Below are 18,504 nucleotides of genomic sequence, written 5' to 3' on the forward strand. Positions count from 1 at the left end.
ATGCCATGCTGTGCCTTCCACCGCTGAATGGGGAAGGGACATGCAGTGTGGCCGGCACACGGCTCCCCGGGCAAAGGCAGCAGGGCACAAAGACCCTGTTGGCAGTGGGCAGCCCGCCTCCACCTTGCACACAAATCCAGGGGTCATGTGCCCCCTCCATGCCTCATCCAGGGGTGCTTGCAGCAGTACTGAGACCCAACCCCCACCACCTCTGAGCCTTCTGCGGCTGTCCCATGACTTGCCCCAGCCCCAACCCCCGGGGCCCCTTCACCTGTACCTGCCCCCCTCCCTCCCTCCCTCCCTCCCACCCTGCCCCCCAAACCCTTCCTTCTCCCCCCACAAATGTACTGACTCAGCACTGCTCTAGACACAGCATGCAGGCTATTCATGTGTCTGCCTGTGCACCCCTCCTCCCCACTTTCCCCGGCTGCAGCCACCCAGAGCCTGCACACCAGCTGCCCTGCAGTCCTGTGCTGCCATTGCTTCCCTGCTGGGCAGCCTAGAGGCAGTGGAGCAGGGCATAGGCTCCAAAACTAAACGTTCAGTTAACACATTTTAAAAACTAACTCAAGAACTGATTAATGCACGAATCGTGCGCACTAACTGCAATTGACAGGCCTAGTAAAGACTGATATATCAAAACAAACTAAACAGTTTATGGTAGAGACCTAACCATGAAAAAAAGTGAGAATTGCTGAAATAAGATTTTTAACCAATTTACTTAAAACCTGGTTAACTCAAATACCTGACCGACTGACCAACCAACCATTCTCAGACTATCTTCCATAGTTTCATAGTTGGTAGGATTGGAAAGGACCAGAGCAGATCATCAAGTCTGACCCCCTGCCATGGCAGGGAAGAGTACTAGGGTCAAACGACCCTGGCAAGATGTTCATCCAGCCTGCTCTTAAAGACCCACAGGGTAGAAGCCAACACCACTTCTCTTGGAAGTGAATCTGTCTGCCTACATATCTTTCAATAAAGTACACAGGAAAGTCCCAGTCTATGTTCTCTAGTTCAAGGACACCTTTAACAAAAGCAAAGAACTTTGTTTTCATTTGTGAGAGGCAAGGATTTCTTAGGGTGATCTGTTTTATTGGACCAACTATGTAGTTATGATAGTTATACAAGCTTTCAAATGCAAGACATTCTTCATCATTTCTGACCAGAACAAGTATGTTATGAAGGCAGGAAAGGGAGGGAGGGGGGAGAAAAAGGGCTTGCAAATATATATAGGATTAGTAGGAAGAAGAAAAGAGGAGTCTCCTTTGCAAGTCACTTAAGGCCCATAGCTTTGCTTCCTGAAGAATTGCATAGTTTAGATTCATAAATTTACCCACTACTGATGCTCTAAGTATGTTGCTGAAGCATAGGTAGTAGGCTCTCCCTTTACTGAGGCACAAGAAAAAAAAACCCTTAAACCATAAGCTGTTTTTGGTTATACTATAAAAAAAAAAAAAAAAGAAAATAATTGATTTCAGAATTCATACTGATCAAGAGTACTCAAATAAACAGCAACGTCCTTTAAAGTCTTCACTTATCCAAAATAATTAAGAAGAGAAAATAAGTATGAACTCAAAACTTCCACAGGAATCACTGGAAACCCTGGGAGACTGACGCACAGGATTTCTGCTGTCTAGAGGCATGGAGTTTCAAGTAAATAAGACACACTACAAGAAACTGTATTTGTTGTATTGGTTGATAGTATATTTACTTTGTACTAGCAAATTCTAAATCGGGCCTTATACAAACATCATTCATTAGTCATTATCTTTTATTTGAAAATGAAAGAACCTGAAGTGCTTTCACCACATAAGATACACAAATCCACAGAATAAAAATAAATAAATTGCATCGCCATGTTAGTCAGACCTCCCAAATGATACCATACACTCAGGATTTTAATAACTGGACAGCTAGTCAATCAGTGAATGCTACACTCTTACAACAGATATTTTAAAATAAAGTCCATGGGACAGGTACAAACACCCTGTAACAAAAAAGTATTTAAAATATTTTTAGAAATGAAAACTTCAAGTTTGATTATTTAAAAAAAAGACCCAGCCACTTACAATAGTCTAACTGACCATAAGTTACTGTTCCACCATGTTTTGTTCCCATTTAGCACAAATTAAAACTTTGAAGTAAATTACAGTATTTTAAAATAGCAAGCCGCTTTTTCAGCTCTTAAGCACACTATATAAAACAAATTCCCCAATTAACCTACATCTCCACAATACTTTATATAGCTGATTTTTTTATATTGCATGATTTATTGTCTCCTAAAGTGATTAAAAAGAACTGAAATCCCATAATAAATTAGTGATGCCCTAGAAAACAGCCAACTGCTGAAACCGTTTCATCCCAGGGATGAATTTTAAGTAGTCCATTTATGGGGTACATTCTACTGGCTCTCATTAACAAATGTGTAAACAATGCCAAAGTAACTTTATAACATGCTGATAGTTTAATCCACTTCAGTGTCTCCAGTTGTGACCTCTTAGGAATAAGTAGTACATTAAGGTACCAACAATATAATCATGACTTGACATTTCAGATACAGAACAAGAGTTCAGTCATGAACCTGTAAGCCAAAGCAAAAAGCACTCTTGCATCAAGAACATTTAAAAACGTTAGAAGTTCAAACAAATGATGTGCAATAAATCTCAGCCTTAAGTCAGTAAGATGAACTAGACATAATGGTATATTAATCACAGGATTTTTCAAATGGAAGATGTTCTATTGGAACATTTATTCTATTTCAGTATTAAAGTTTGAATATTTGATACCATTTCAGTTAACTTATACTGAAGATTATGATCAGTAATATACACCTAATTTTCACTGAAAGAATTAAGGTAGTGACTTATGTCAGAATAGTATTTAGAGTTTAGCACCCTCTTTCCCACAATTCGGGATGCAAAAGTGATAGCTTAGTTCACTAAACAAGGGTTTCCATCCTGCAAGATGCTGTATAATCTCAGCTCCCACAAGCTTGATGTGAATAGACTGTGAAACTACAGTGGAACTCAATAATACTTAGTTTTTCATAAGCTTGCAAAAATCAAAGGTGACTAGCTTGATCTGCTTGAGTGCTAATTAACAAAATATTTTGAAGCAACAAGATACAAAAAGGTGCAACTTAACCTAAAATGAAAAAAGTGCACGATGGGTCAAAACAAAACACAACCTATAACAAATACTAAAATGTTCTCACGCTGCCCAGCTAGTAAGCCCATGTACCCTTTCGACTTCCTTCTAGAAAGGATGCACCAAAACAAATACATTTAGTTTATGTGGCCTTTTAAATGTTGAATTCTTGGCTAAAACTGCTACAAGTGCCAATTTTGTAAATGAAACAGCAGTACTTACCTACTAGTAGTCTCATTTGCTCTACAACTCATTTTGAAGATCATAGAGAAATATATTATGGATGGCAAAAGATAACTTCTGGTCTCTACCAGCTAAAATTAGATCCAGACTACAGACACAGATCTATCTACTGAAATATTCTGTTCCCTGGATATTATGGGAAGAAGCCTACCTATCTATCTGGTGCCATAAAAATATCTGCAACAATTGAGACACATAATAGTACCCAAATAAAATATGCTTCACTTCCCATATTTCCCATTTTCTATCATGCAACTTGAAATCTGGGCAGAACTGTAATCATAGTTTTTAGTGCTTTTGAGAATGTTAAATAGTCTTAATAGGACACTTTTTTCTATCTGCCACTTAACTGACATACTTGGAACATTTCCAACTTAAATATGTGACAACACAACAGCACTGGTAGATAACAACTAAAAGAACAAAACCTCCACTGAAGGAGGACAAGTTATTATTCTTTCTTACATAAGAAAAAATAAATATATTACATTTTTTTGCTATTGATTTTTGTTTTAATTTTTATTTTGAAAAATATTTAAAAAGCTGATCTGATGTACCACCTAATTCAAATGACATTTTTAATTGTCACCTTGGCACATGATAGAAAGCGTAATACAAAATTGCAAAATGAGTGTCAACCATTACATGTCTGTGTATTTAACATATATGAGCTTGTCCATACCCCAGCATTAGCCAAGAATATCTAGACCCAAGTACCGCTTATCTAACCACACCTATAGATGTACTCTAAACCTAGATGTATGCAGGTAGGCTGCTCCCAGCTCATTCTCAGCAGCTGCTTTCAAGCACACCAGAGACTGAGGACATTCACAATTTTTTCTAAAAGCAAGCAGAAAATTGTCTATGTATAGTTAATGCAACTATATTAAGTAAATGGGTCATAATGGTACATTGTTAGAGGTACTCAGAACTCAAATATGAAACACATAGTAATGCCAGTAGAAATCTTCTGTCCATAACTAACAACTGTATCCACATCTTACAAAAGCCTGCAGTGTTCTATTCTCACTTGTTTAGTGGACAGGACTGAATTTAGTCAAATAACTAATTTTGGAAAAATTGGAATACTTTACATGAAACCTGTGCTTTTATATTCAAGTGGATTGGCTTGGTTTTCCTATTCTGATATCTTAAAAAAGCTTAAAAGATACAGAAAATGTGCTACTACTACATTGGACCAATGCACTTCAGCAAGAAGCAACTGGAATTCAGAACTCTACCTATATCTCAGTTCTGGGTTACTATGTGCTCAGATGACAAATCTAATCCACTCATTGGCATCCAGTGCAACCTTTTATTTTTTTTTAAGAGCTAGAAGAGCAATCTTTGGTACTAATGGGTTCTCTCAAAGTTTCTCTGCCAAACTTGTTCCCCAAATCTTTTTACTCCATAGACTATAAAAAAAAAAAAAAATCTACATGTAATATAATCCAGATTCAATTAGAATCAATAATTTAACGTTAATAATTCAGCAAAAACGCTGTATCCTTTAAAAATATTTAGAGCACAAAACTTAAGGTGGAATACCCTTGATATTTTGTAGGCAAGTGGAATTATAAGGAATTCAATATTAACTTTTCATACCTTTTAAAGGTTTTATTTTTTAACCATCTTCATAAAAGTAGTAATGATGTATAGTATACATCCAACCAAAATATACAAGTGCCTTTTCAGCTAATATACAGCATGCCGTACATCACTAAGGCACTCAAGAGGTGAATTCATCTCATGATAAATACAGCAAGCACGTTTCAATGATAAAGAACCAGTTTATGAGTTTCTGTAGCAACTGTTGTAGTGAAATAACTAACTGTAGCAAACAAGGTACAACACAGTATATTAACATGCTCAGAACCAACACGAAATGTTGTCATCACCATCCACCCCTTCTTTCAAAGGCACTGAACATCTTTTAATCTCTTTGGAATACATAAACGTTTGCAACTTCTCGCTCATTTTAATCAATACGATCAAATGTATGTAACAAAAGAACTATATTACTAATTATTCCACTCCCTCCCAGATGCAAACTGAATACATAAAGGATTATGCACACTTTTTTGAAGCCCTGCTATCAATTCAACAACTGCTACACTACTCTATCTGATCCTTCAGCATTCAAGGCTTAGATTATTGTACAACTCAAAGATCCCACCTCATATCAAGTTTTCTGCAAAAAATTGTTTCAAGTAATAAAACAAAATACTTGAAATAAAGACAGAAATTTAAAAAAAAAAACCTCATCAATTATTTAAAATAACACCCCCCCAATATTTTATAAACCCTTAAAGCTTATAAAAAGCCAGGAAATGCATTTAAAAGAATCTTAAAATATTATACCCTTTGATGTGCTGTTATGGTCAGGAAAGCAAATGATAAACATTATAAAGATGTTCCATGTATCTCTTCCCTCAAATGAATTTCCATATTGTTAGGTTTTAGTTTTAAATACTTACTCAAATTTTAGATCAAATCGAGACTCCTTTAAATGACAATACTACCAAGTCAACCTGTTGATCATGCCAGATGGTGTCTGCTTAAAAACAACAAGAGAAGTCAGACCTGAGCTGACAATGCTGCTTTCAATATGGATGTGGCACAATTTGCTCTTCCATAGCTACTGCACTGTAGTTTAAGTGTTGCTTCTACCAGCAGCCAAGACTCTGAAGCTAGAGCACATATAGGTGAAGTATAAAGCTGCCTTTTTACAAACTACCTTTTTAGAACTTAACTAGATTTTCATAAAGGGAAGGCAAGTGATATCACTTTCTTAGCGGTCTTAGTTTCTCAGCCATTTGGCATGTTTAAATATATTTATAGTCCTATTGATTATAGTATGTCTTTGAAGTAAAATTGAGCTATAACAACTTTACTAGTCCATCCAATAGTTGAATTACATCAATTATTCCTTTTGCATTTCCATGAAGATGGTCCTTCATCCTGCAGCTTTTTGAGCTTTGGTCCAAGCAGGAACCACCAGCCAAATCCTAGAACAACGCAGATAACGGATTCTACGTAGTAACCATCTAGAGTAGTCACGCAAGAGCCACCTTCTTTTACACAAAGCTGCAAAAAAATAAAATACAAATAAAATTTTAAAAAGACATATTTACCCATTAATTAATACCTGTATGCCTAAAGTGCTTTGTATATTGGTACTCCTTCCACATCCCAATACATAAAAGCATTCTAGGGACATGTTTGCGCCATAAGGATCAGGAAACAATGGGTCTGTCTTAAGAAAACAGCTGTAAATATCCCAGTCATGACAAGGAGTCAAATCTGAAGCCCTGCAGTCCTTCAGTTGTGCCTGTGCCATATTGTTTTATTATGTGTGTAGTTGTACAATTTGTTCTTTTCCAGAAATGCTATGAGCACATGAGACACTGCGAGGGTAGCCAGGTTCACTGATCTGCTTTAAAAGCAGCAATAGCTCAGACAGAAAAGGTGCAGAGGGGGGTGGGAGGTCAAAAAGAGCAAGAAAGAAGAAAAAAAAAAAATCAAAAAAGAAGGAAAGTGAAAATAGGAAATCCTCAGAGTAGAAAAAAGGAAAAGCCTGCCAATAAAAGAGCACTTAAAATTACAAACTAAATCTGCAAGATTCTCCTCCTGTCAAGTTTGAGAGAGGTAACCACAGCCTTTATTCCTGCTAACATAGTGCCTTTCATGAGTAATGTGGTCACTTAAAATCATTCCCTTTTCCCCATCCCCAAATAGAGACGAAAAAATATCCTGCAGATGTAGTTTTATAGAAGAGGCTTATATGTGGCATTTAATAATGAAATCAGACAGATCTGTGTGGGACAGGGGTGGGGGCAGACTGCACACTGCAGGCTCCAGCTCCCACCCTGCTACCCTCCCCCGGGACTTCCGCAGACCACAGTATGCAACCTGGCGCTGCAGGGAACAGCAGAGCCCTGCAGGGATCTCCTTGGTGCTGTGAGCTCCAGTCTGCATTTTACTCTGGTAAGGGGGGAAAATCCATGTTTGGCTCCCTTTTTCCATGGGAAATGGAAAACCCAGATCGCTGCTCATTGGGGAAGTTTAATACATATTGGGTCTCAGTTTTTAATCAATAACTTGGAATGTGGAAGACTAAGAAAAATCAGCTATTACTGCATTTCAGTGAGCAATAGACTGGAGATTATCATAACTCAAACTTACTTCAGCACCAATTGCGGTTCTACAGTTCTGTTCCTGGGCTCCTACACACTCTTTCATTGTAAGTGGGTCCACAAGCCAAAGAGCTACTGTAGCAGGCCAGTTTCCTCCTAGATTCGATACAGTATTGAGGAGTGTCATATATGTTCCTCCAATCAGTGGATCACTAACTTTGGCATTGAAAGCCATAATAGCAACATACATGCTGTACAATGTAATCTAAGGGAAACAAACAGTAAGATATTTTCAATTACTTTTAAATCCGTTTTCACCCTCACCATCAAGTAAAACAAGTAACTTGAAATCTAGCAACATTTATCTTGAGTTGTTCTTCTAGAGTCTTGTGCTCCTACATGCTAAAATAGTTCACTCTAGCAACAATGTTTCTCTACATTGGGGTGGGCAATTATTTCATATGGCGGGGCAGAGGCCACTTAACAAGTTTCAGTTAGCTGTCAAGCTGCACACAAAATCTTTTAGAAGATATCATTTTAACAAGTTACAGATAAAAAACAAATAATCTATTTTTAGTATAACAGCTAATGTAACACATTTTAATTTTATTTAAAAAAATATTTTTGTCCTGATTTTTCTTTTTTTGGAGTAGCATATATAGAAGCCATTACATAATAACTCAAAATAAGTTTTTACTGCAGTATATTGTGGGGTGGGGTGTGGAGGGCGGGCATGGGTTGTGTGTGGGGAAGAGTAGGTTGTGTGGCCACTTCAAATGTCACCTGCAGGGCTGCCCATGGGTCAGGAAATTTGGTGGCAGAGGAACGGTAGTCCTTAATACTGTCACCTTCCTCACTGCCCAAACCCTCAAGCCTTGCATAGTGGCCACATCCCCTCGTCCCTCTCTACAGCCAGACCAAAGTCAGGCCATGCTTCCGCCTTCCCCTCCACATGGCTGGATCAGGGCTGGGCCACACACCCTCTTTCCCCCTCCATGTGGCCAGATCGGGGCTGCCATGCCCACTCCAGACTGGGACCACCAGCCAAATCTGGTGTGGAAAAGGACTTTTTTGGTCCATGGGACAAAAAAGCTGACCACCACTGTCTTAGATCAACAAAAGGAAGAGCTATAAAAATGGAAGTTTTTTTATGGGGATAGAAACAGACTATTTTGGCAGCATGCTTGATACCTGATGTAAAGCATAGCTCAGCAATACCACAATGTAGTAGTAAGTTGGAAATCCCCCTTCGTTTTTCACTTTAGGAGTCCACCAAACTAAAAAAGCAAATTCCAAGCCAAGCAATAACCTGCAAAAAAGAGGAGACAGGATTTCTTAATTCAAAACACACAGACATGAATCTGCATATCCTGATGAACATTTGTATAAGCCTTACATTCAACAGACACCTTTTAAAACATTCAACAACATATGTATATTTTATTTTGCCTATTCAAGTTTAAGCTCCCTTAATATCTAAAAAGCAGTCAAATGGATATCAACTGTTTTAACTCACTTAAATACTTCCGTACAAGTAGCTAAAATTTTAAACGTTTCATACCAAAGCCAACTTTGTTTGGCAGCAAACAATAAAAAGGTAAGAGGAACAAGTCTCTGATAATAAGCTTCTTCATTTTCACATATCCATGACTTTCAGAACATTTTTAGGCTAAGAAAGAGAACACAGAATACAGCTAATTTTAGAAGAATTGTAGAAAAATATGATTTATTCAAATTGTCTTCACAAATGGAAAATCTATACAAATTTACTACACAGATAGTGCACAGAAACATCAAAACAATATTTAAGTGTGCAGCTGAAAACTACAATTACACTATTTATGGAATTAGTGAATAGTATAATGAGACAATATTGAGATTAGTCTTATAGGTAGGGACCTGCAAGTCACAATTTTGCAGAAACTGCGAATTTGGTAGGTCCCCTGTGAAAAATCCTGGTCCCTACAGAAAAGCAGGAAGGCAACAGCAAGGCAGCAGGGGGGGAAAAAAGGCAGCTGCAAACAGAAAAGGGCAGGAAGCCTTGGAGTCCTGGAGCATGGGGGTGGGCAGAAAGAGGGGAGAAGATTGGCTGAAAGGCCCTGGAAGTCCCACCCCTCCCCAGAGATTAGGAGGAGTGGGACTTCTGGAGCCCTTCAGCAAAATCACAGGTGTGGGGGGCCCTACCACCCTTCCCTGGAGACTGACACATGCTTATCTCACAGAGATTGACAAATAGCCACCTGGCCTCGCCCTCCTGCCCCCTGCAGGTGGCAAAGATGGAGCAGAGGCTGGGGCAAGGCCACCAGAGCTGCCCCCAACCCCTTACTTCTCGCAGGTGACGGCGGGAAGAGGCCACCGGCCTGCCGTTGTTGTCACCTGTAGGACCCGACAGGGCAGCGTTGAGGGGAGAAGCGGGCACGCCACAGCAGTGATGGCGGTGGTCAGGGGAGGGGAGGAATGGGCCCTAACCCAACGCATGGGAGGAGGAAGACTGAGCTCAAGCCAAGGGAGAAGCTGCCCGGCCATGGCAGGGGGAGCACCAGGCCTGGGCTGACTCAGCGTCAGTGGGGGAACAGGAGGAGCGGGCTCAGAGTCAATGGGGGGAGGAGGAAGAGGCTCACCCCTCCACTCCCCCAGCCGCTGCCAAAAATCGGGCCAGGCGCACTTTTTCTTTCCACTGCCATGGCAGGCTGCCTTCTTCCCTGGCTCAGACCTCCTCCCGCCCTAGGGCCCAGGCCCACTATTCCCCCAGAAATTGGCTCAGAGGATGCTCCTCCCATTCACCTGCGGGGGTCAGCCCAGGCCCACTGCTCCCCCTGCCGCAGCAAGCTGGCTTCTCCCCACCCTTGGGACTGGTCCTTCCCCTCCTTCCCTCTCCCTGCTGCTCTGGGAGAGGAGCGGTGCAGGCCCAGACACCAAGCAGTGGGAAGTAAAGGGGGAGCAGGCCTGGATGGGGGGAGCACACAGGGCTCCGTCCTCACACGCTCCTCTCCCACCATTCCTGATGGGCAATTGGCTAGTATACATTATAAAACACTAAAAGGCAAACAGCACAAATCTGCTCTCAGATATGCAGATCCAACATAAACTATTTTCTCTAGATATACTAGAGCCAAATTAGGCCCTGTAAATTAAATGAGGCAACTAAAATCTGTTTTGAGCATCTTAATTTGTCCACTACCTTGTACCTTAGATTTAAATACTAAGATTAATATTGTATTTACACTAAACATAAAAATCAAACACAATTTATATAATGCAAAATAAAAAAGATTGCATCTTTTACCTGAAAGGCATAGCTTTGTAAAATGTGTTCAGTGGCTTCGGACCTGCTGTGTACCTGCTGATAATCAGAGGCAGTATTATCTGTAAAGGTACCATTGGAACTGCCAATAAAGCTAAGTGTTCTTTAGGTACTCCCTCTTCCACCAATTTTAGACCTGTTACTGCATCTGCTGCTGAAAACCCCACCTGCAATAAATTACAAAGATAAGATTACAAACATAAAACCTGAACATCAATAACAGAAATTTAGCTAGAAAACAGATACCTGGATATGCTTAATGTTTATTAGCAAACTACCCCAGTAAAACTAACTACAATTTGCTTCCACTTCATTTTTTTAGTTCTAAATATATGCCAAGTCCTGCTCTGCATTTCATGGGACAGCTGCTGTGCTATACAATACATGTTTGCAGTACTTAGACCATAATGAAAGCACCGGAAGTAATGGCAATTTTTGTTATTTTTAGGCCCAGATTTTCAGCAGTGTTTGCTGTCATCTCAGCAATCAGTATAAAACTATGGCAACGTGCTTAGCAAAATTCTGTCCACCACAGAAAGCAAACTTGGTTTGACAGAATTCCAAAGCCCCTGCTAATCCCTTAGTGGTTTTCAAACTGCAAATCAGGTTGTAGAATTTGAGGAGACAAATATACAGGTGCACTGCTTCTACTAAAAACTTTTAAAATGAAGGATTAAAACCCAAATTTCTTCCAAAATTTGCATGAATATTTAAGCATATCTAGTTCATTGCAAAACATGAATAGGTTAGATGCAAGTGATTTGTTGTACAACCTGCTTAAAAACAACACTATGTGCAATTAGGCAGATTTGCATCTTAGATTATACACTGCAAGTTTGCTGACAACCAGGAAAAAACAATCCCCCTGTTGCCATATAAAGGAATAGTTAATAAACATGGCCTACATATTGCCAGGTACTATATACTCACTTTTGCTGTCAGAATCAGGACGCAGAAAGTGAAAACTGCTGGCATTCTGACTATTGAAAAAAGCAGTTTATATGTATCAGTGATGCCTTCTGTTTCTTCTTTTGATGGCATTACTTCCTTGTTTTCCTTTTTCAAAAGGGCAACTAACGTAGTAGTTATTAAGAAGATGGCACCCCAGAAAAACAGGAAATCTGAAATTAAGAAGTAATTCATTGTAATCCAAAGCAATCACAATTTCTATTGTCAAGAGTCACTATATTAAGAACATAATAAAAACATAAGGATTGCCATTTACTGTGGCAGAGGGGGATGCGGAAAGGAAGAGTGAACTGGGTATGACCTGGGCTTTCTTCTGCCCCCACTGTTCCTCCCTCACTTGCAGCCTCCAAAATTTAAGATACAGGAAGTTCTGATTCACAAGCTGTATCCTTAAATCCCATACTCCAGGATCTATACTTTAATTAGAAAAACAAATTATATTGGTACATTCTAGGCTTGAAGGGAAGAAAAGAAAAAAGTCTGACAAAATAATTCAGGGGAACAATAGTATTCCTGCATTACATTACCACACATTAATTCACCTAGGTTAATGTTCTATACTGTGCCTCTATAAGGCATAGGACAGAACTCAAAACCAGGAAGAGAGCAAAATTATGTGGCTTTGTATCTTCCTGACCTTTAACAAGACAAGAGGCCAGAGAAGAGTCTGGTATGACTAGACAACACATAGCGTGAAGAGATTGGAACAGGAGCAGTGATCTCACCCATGTTTTGGTTCATTACCTTTCTGATACTCATTGGCATGTGACAAGAAAGTAAGCACACATTTCTGCACTGGATATAAGTGAACACACACACATTATATACACTATTTACTGCTTCTATACCTCCTCCTTTCCTTAAAGATATTTAAGGGGGGGGAAAAAAAATCACTGAGGCATATGTTACCTCTTTAATACTGCTCTCTCCAGAAAGGAACACTGGTAACTTGGATTTACTTTTTAGTACCAATTTCTTGTGTACTCCATATACAGGCTTACCAACTTACTACACAATTCATGTAACAGAGTGTCAATCTCACTTGGTTGCCTACTGCTAACATGGTAACACCAATTACATACACTTTGGCTAAGTGCATGCCATCTTTCAGCTCCATTGTCCAATTAAATGATTCCCAACCAGGGTGCTGTGAAACTGGCACCACCATCAACAAAGGTACATGGGGCAGTTCCACCTATTTCTGGGAGGTGTGCGTGGAGCCAGACTGGGAAGCAGCTGCAGCAGGAGCAGACTTACCTAATGCAGACAAGAGTGCCTGGCTCCCGCTGCAGCTGCTTCCCAGTCTAGTTCCATGCACCCCTCCAGAAAAAAAGAAGAGGTATGCAAGCTAGTGCCACTTGGCAGCAGCAGCACAGCACCCTGGAGATAAAGTAGGTAAGCTGAGACTTTAGAAGAGCAGTTCTTAACTTTACTGAATATGGTGGGACCTTGGTTATGGAGGGGGACCTTGAATCTAAGACGGCTGTAAACCACTGGTCAGATCTGTAACTATTTGTACTCCATCCAACTTCCCAAGAAACCAACAGTGAAGGGAAAGAAGCTGTCAAAGGACTGGTATTAGAAGCTTCTGAAATGACATGCGAGTCAGTTTCACAGCTGCTCTCTACCCTCACTCCCAAGTTCTTAATAACTGTCCTGAAACCTCATTTTTAAGAGAGACTTCTAAAATGAGGGGACTTAGTCAGTTTTGCACCTGCCAACTTCAGCACTAACGTAACAGCATTATCAGCAGTGTTTACTTAATTATCACTGTTAACATTAAAAAGTCACAAAAGTTAGCGTTCCCAGTAAATAGTCTTGCAACTGAGTAAGGTTATGCACTTAAACAGAACTACACATGCACAGTAACCTGAAAGAATTTACCCAAAGCCCCAACCTGTCACCACAGTGCAAACATGTCAAGGCAAAGGTACTAGTGCATTAACAGATCATTTTACTGGGATTGTAGTAACACTGAAAATGATCCTAACAACATATATCATACTCCCTTTTTCCATACACGGGTTTCTAATCAGGTCAACACTGTATCTGTACACTGATCAAAGTGTGCAAGTGGGGAAAATAGGTGCTAAAATATTTTTTTAAAAATATTCATAAGTCAGAAAGCTTGCATGTGCTCTCACATGCTCATGAATCACAATTAAAGTATATTGGTATGATAAGTGTCTAGCAAAACACTGAACAGCATCATAAACAACTTATTATAAATTCATTCTACAGGAATTAAATTAATAAAACTTAAATGTTTGCAACAAGCAACCTTAAAAGATAAGGAACACCTGGAAACAACATAATGAACATTATTCCTAAACCTGAATTATGACAAAGGATTTGTTTTGATAAGTGGTTTTATTTTTTTATGTTATTGTCTTAGCTGGAGCAGCTAAGTAAACTAAGAGTAACTTGCCTTGCCCTCCATCAGCCAGCTTTACGTTCAAGGACAAGTTTAGCAAGTTTTTTTTATTATTGTTATTACTGTTCTCAGTGAATGCTTATATAAGTCACAAATCACTTTTGCAAATACCAGTCATATGAATGGAAGTAACCTGAACACTGAGGTACGTGGAACAGAACTGATACTATCTCGGCAAAGCTGGAGTTGAATTTAAGGGAGCCAATTTCTAAACCATGGCAGAAGGATCTAAGAAAGTACAGATACTGGGGAATGAAGAAAGGAAGATGACAAACTACCAAACCAGAGCACTCTAGCACAAGGGTGTGAAACTCATCCCAAGCCCAGAGCCAAATCCAGACCACAAGGGCAACTCTCAGGCTGGATCGCCAGGGCCAGCAATCCCAGTGGGGCCATGCTTAGGTGACAGTACGAGTCACCTAAGGTCAGTGGCAGGTAGGCAGCAGCACAGAGCCACCTCTGGAGGCAGCACAGCACCCTAAATGGGTGAGAGTGTGAATCCATATTGAGTCAGTGGCAAAAGGCCACATTTGGGCAGCAGCACCAAGCTCTGGGTGACGAGCAGCACAGAGCTGGGGTGCACGGCAACATGAAGCCACACTGGGGCCAAATTCAGTGGCTTCCAACTTCCAACAGCCTGCCAAGCTATTGGTGGACCTTATGAAACAGTTCTGCAGGCCAGATTTGGCCCTTGAGCTGTATATTTGACACCCGCCACCCCTGCTCTAGTTGTCTGTTGCCATGTATGTAACACTGAGAACTACAGTGTCATTAAGAGAGTCAGGCAAAGATAATTTTTCCCACCTATAGTTTTTTAGTTCTCAAATGTTAATTTATGTAAATTTTAGTGACTGGGTAAAGGACCGGCTAAATACTCTGGGTAACTGAAGGCTTCCTTTTTTCTGCCAGATAGGCAAAGCTCTGGCTAAGGTAGAACAAGTCACCGTTACCTCTAATCACAGGCTGATTTAAAGGAAGAATCAGGCTTCTCAGTGTTTTTTACGAGACTGCTGCAAGTGGCAGAAATGCTGACCCTAAAGCCTAAATTCCTCTTGTATATTTGTGGCACAGCAAGGACAATGACAGTGCAGATTTCCTCCCTTCGCTTTCGTTACCATTCTTTAACTGAGAGAGAAAACGCCTCTACATTTGCAAAGCAAGGTTCACTGCTCCTGAGCCTCTCTTCAGCATGACCCCGACTGCGTTCCAAGCCACAGAAGAGAGATGGAAAACCAAAGTCCACAACCACCATTAGCACATGAACACCAGCTAACACCATTAGCACGTGAACAAACAGTACCTGAAAGGGTCACAATTCCCCTGGGCTGAGGTTCAAAGCGCAAATATTTGTTACAGAAGGAGGGCGATTCAAGAGCCAGAAACAAGACGTTCCCCAGGAAGTAGCCCGCCGTCTGGCCCACAGAGTTGCACGTGGACGCGTAGCCCACGTTCTCCCGCGACAGCATTGTCAGGGCCCAGCCGTCCACAGCAATGTCCTGTGTGGCAGCCAGGAACTCAAACAAGAAGAAGGTGGCAGTGAGGGCCAGCACGTCAGGGCCACGGCCCTCCCCGTCCCCCAGAAGCGAGTCCACTTGTGTGGACAAGCCCAGCATGAAAAGCCCCAGGAAGTACTGTGTGGGCACGAGCCAGGATTTGCGGCGCCCGAACCGCCTGAAGTAGACGGCATCCACCAGCGGAGCCCACAGCAGCTTGAGGCTGAAGGGCCAGAAGACGAAGCTGAAGAAGGCCTGGTCCGTGTAGCTGACGCTCTTGCTCTGCAGGATGAGCGGGACGCTGCCCGCCAGGCCCAGCGGGATGCCCTGCAGCACGTACAGGAACAGCAGCAGCAGCACGTTGCCCAGCTCCCCCCGGCAGCCCCGAGGGGGGCCAAGCGGCGGCGGCAGCGGCGGGCCCAGCAGCAGCGCCTCCGTGTCTCCATGCCCGAGCCGGACCGCGGCGTCGTCCCCGTCCAGCGCCGGCGGCGCGGCGCCCAGCTCCAGCGCGCCGTGATAGCCGCCGGGCCGGCGCTGCCGGCTGTTGTCCTTGTGGGACACAGTGGGAGACATGGCGTGCGCAGCCTCAGCCGTCCATGCCGCGCCGGCTGCCACCTCGCACCGGTCTGCTCACAGTTCCCGTCCCGCTCGCCCAGCCAATCAGCGGGCTCCGCGCAGCGCTGTCCCGCCAGCTAGGTCCGCTAGTCTTAGCTACCCCCCGGAAACACGCGCCGGCACAAAGCCCCCGCCCCCAGCCAGGAAAACCGAACTCCCCACTCACTGGCGCTGGGCAGGCGTGGTCCCGTCCCATTGGCGCGAAGGTGGGTGACGTCAGAAGGAAGCTGTCCTATCACAGCAGAGCGGGGAAGAGGAGGGTAGAAAAAGGAAATGGGTGGGTGGAGTGCAACAGAGTGGTCCCGGTGGGTCGCGGCTGCGGGGCAGCGCCCCGTGAGGCCGGCCCGGGCAATGCTACTCCTGCCCAGTCGCCTGCCCCGCTGCGGTAGCAGCGCAGCCTCCATCCCCCGCGCCCTGCGCTTCTCTCGTGCGCCTGCGCGACGCGGGGTGGAGCCGTCCCTGCTGGGAGCCCGAGGGGCCGGGCCCGCACGCTGATGGGCAGGGATGGGGCAGGCGGGGTGTGGCTCCCTGGCTGCCCTGCAGCCCAGGTACTTCCCGGCCTGTCACGCAGGTGGGGGTGTGCGACCTGCATGGGCAGTGACCCTGGGAAGTCCTCTAGCCTGCTTCTGAGCCTGTGTGGATACAAGGTGTAGGGACAGCTCTTACACATAAACTGGTTTAAGTGATCAGAAACTGGTTTAAACCTGTAGCAGAAGAGATGCTCAGTGCATATAAACCAGTCTGAGAATGGCTGAAACCGGTTTGAGATAAACTTGGTTGAAGGTAGTATCAGACTTACCTGATTTGGCTCAGACTAGTTTAGTTGTCCCAGTCTGAGGTGCCCCTGCTGGGTTAAGGGCAGCCCTCCTGAGACTCACCCGGTGCTTAGTTTTCATTCTTGTTGACTACAGGAAGATACCAGAGGGATTCTGCTGTGGGGGTGAGGCCAGGCCTTTGGATGTGTCATTGCAGAGCTCCAGGCAAAGCGCATAAACTGTAAGACCCCCTTGATGAGAGGAGCCTCTACGGACATGTCACTGAGCACTCAGAACAAATACAAGACAGAACAGGGATGGGAGTGAATGTCATTGGTTCATAATACACTGATGGGGGACACCAAACAGAGCACACCAGATCATGCTGGCTGGCTCTCAAATGAGTCCAGGGAGCCAGTGGATGCTGCCCAGTTAAACTGCCTGGAAACTTGGAAGGCCAGGGACAAAAGTTACACATAAACCAGTTTAAGTGATCAAAAACTGGCTTGAACCTGTAGAAACAGAAGTTCAGTGCGTAGAAACCAGTTTCCAAATGGCAGAAACTGGTTTAAAATAAACCTGGTTAAATGTAGCATCAGACTTAACTGATTTAGGTCAAACTGGTTTATGAAACTTCTGCCCAAGATCCCTTCCTGGTTCAAGTTAAATAACAGTCCCCCAGCATCCCAGCACGCTTTGCAGGGCTGGGCTGGGCTGGGCTGTCTGCTCTAGCAGACAAGGGTTGGGGAGGGGAGAGACAGGGACTGCCCCCACCCCAAGCAAAACCCATCGGGGGGGTGTTAAACTTTTTCCCCAGGACAGAGCTGCTCTGTCCTGCTAAACTTATTCCTGGCTGTGACTGAACTACAAATTCCAGAAGTCCCTGGAAGCAGGAAGAGGAAGTGATGAGCAACCCTGTGGAGTTCTGCTGTTGTGATTCTGGACTGCTGTGATTCTGGACCTTGGGGGCAGCAGGAAGAGAAAGCAAACACACTGCCCATGCTGGCTATGTGCCAGAGAGCCATGCTGCAGCACCTCCCAGCTTCTGGCCTGAGTCAGTACAGGTGTGTGGTTGCAAAAAGTAAAACTCTGTCCAGTTGTTTGTCAGTTTAATCTCTGCAGTTTAAACTACCCTGCAAAGACTGAATTGATTCAGCCTTGGGCTTTTTGACTGTCTATACTTATCTGAACAGACCAGGGACTCAGGAAGCTCCCCAGCAGGTCAGCATGTTATTAACACTGTAGGTTCCTATTTGACATCTCTGGTTTTATCTTGGGAGTCATGGTTATACACCTTACAGTGCTAATGTTGTGCAGCAGCCTTCAAAGGATCTCACAACACCCCAGAGTGCCATGGCTCCCTGGTTAAGAATCACCGACCTACAGAATCCTAAAGAGATTGTAG

General features: G+C 42.9%; 1 protein-coding gene and 1 long non-coding RNA gene across 2 annotated transcripts in view; one reads left to right on the top strand and one right to left on the bottom strand.

Annotated features, from left to right (window-relative positions):
• The window catches only part of LOC109308367, an 18,767-nt gene extending 13,679 nt beyond the window's left edge, over positions 1-5,088 (top strand). Inside the window, exon 3 of the long non-coding RNA XR_002100590.1 lies at positions 5,078-5,088. This is a non-coding gene — a long non-coding RNA (uncharacterized LOC109308367). The remainder of the gene's footprint in view (positions 1-5,077) is intronic.
• Positions 1,684-16,389, bottom strand: SLC33A1 (solute carrier family 33 member 1). The gene is made up of 6 exons (XM_019532627.1): positions 15,537-16,389; positions 11,764-11,954; positions 10,816-11,000; positions 8,721-8,838; positions 7,579-7,794; positions 1,684-6,480 (listed from the first exon to the last, which is right to left on the bottom strand). Exons 1-6 carry the CDS (start codon positions 16,300-16,302, stop codon positions 6,313-6,315), a joined length of 1,644 nt encoding a protein of 547 aa, XP_019388172.1. The 5' UTR covers positions 16,303-16,389; the 3' UTR covers positions 1,684-6,312.
• Positions 16,390-18,504: the final 2,115 nt, after the last annotated feature.

Source organism: Crocodylus porosus, unplaced genomic scaffold (genome assembly GCF_001723895.1).
Source record: "Crocodylus porosus isolate Cpor-Errol unplaced genomic scaffold, CroPor_comp1, whole genome shotgun sequence".
Lineage (NCBI taxonomy): Eukaryota > Metazoa > Chordata > Crocodylia > Crocodylidae > Crocodylus > Crocodylus porosus.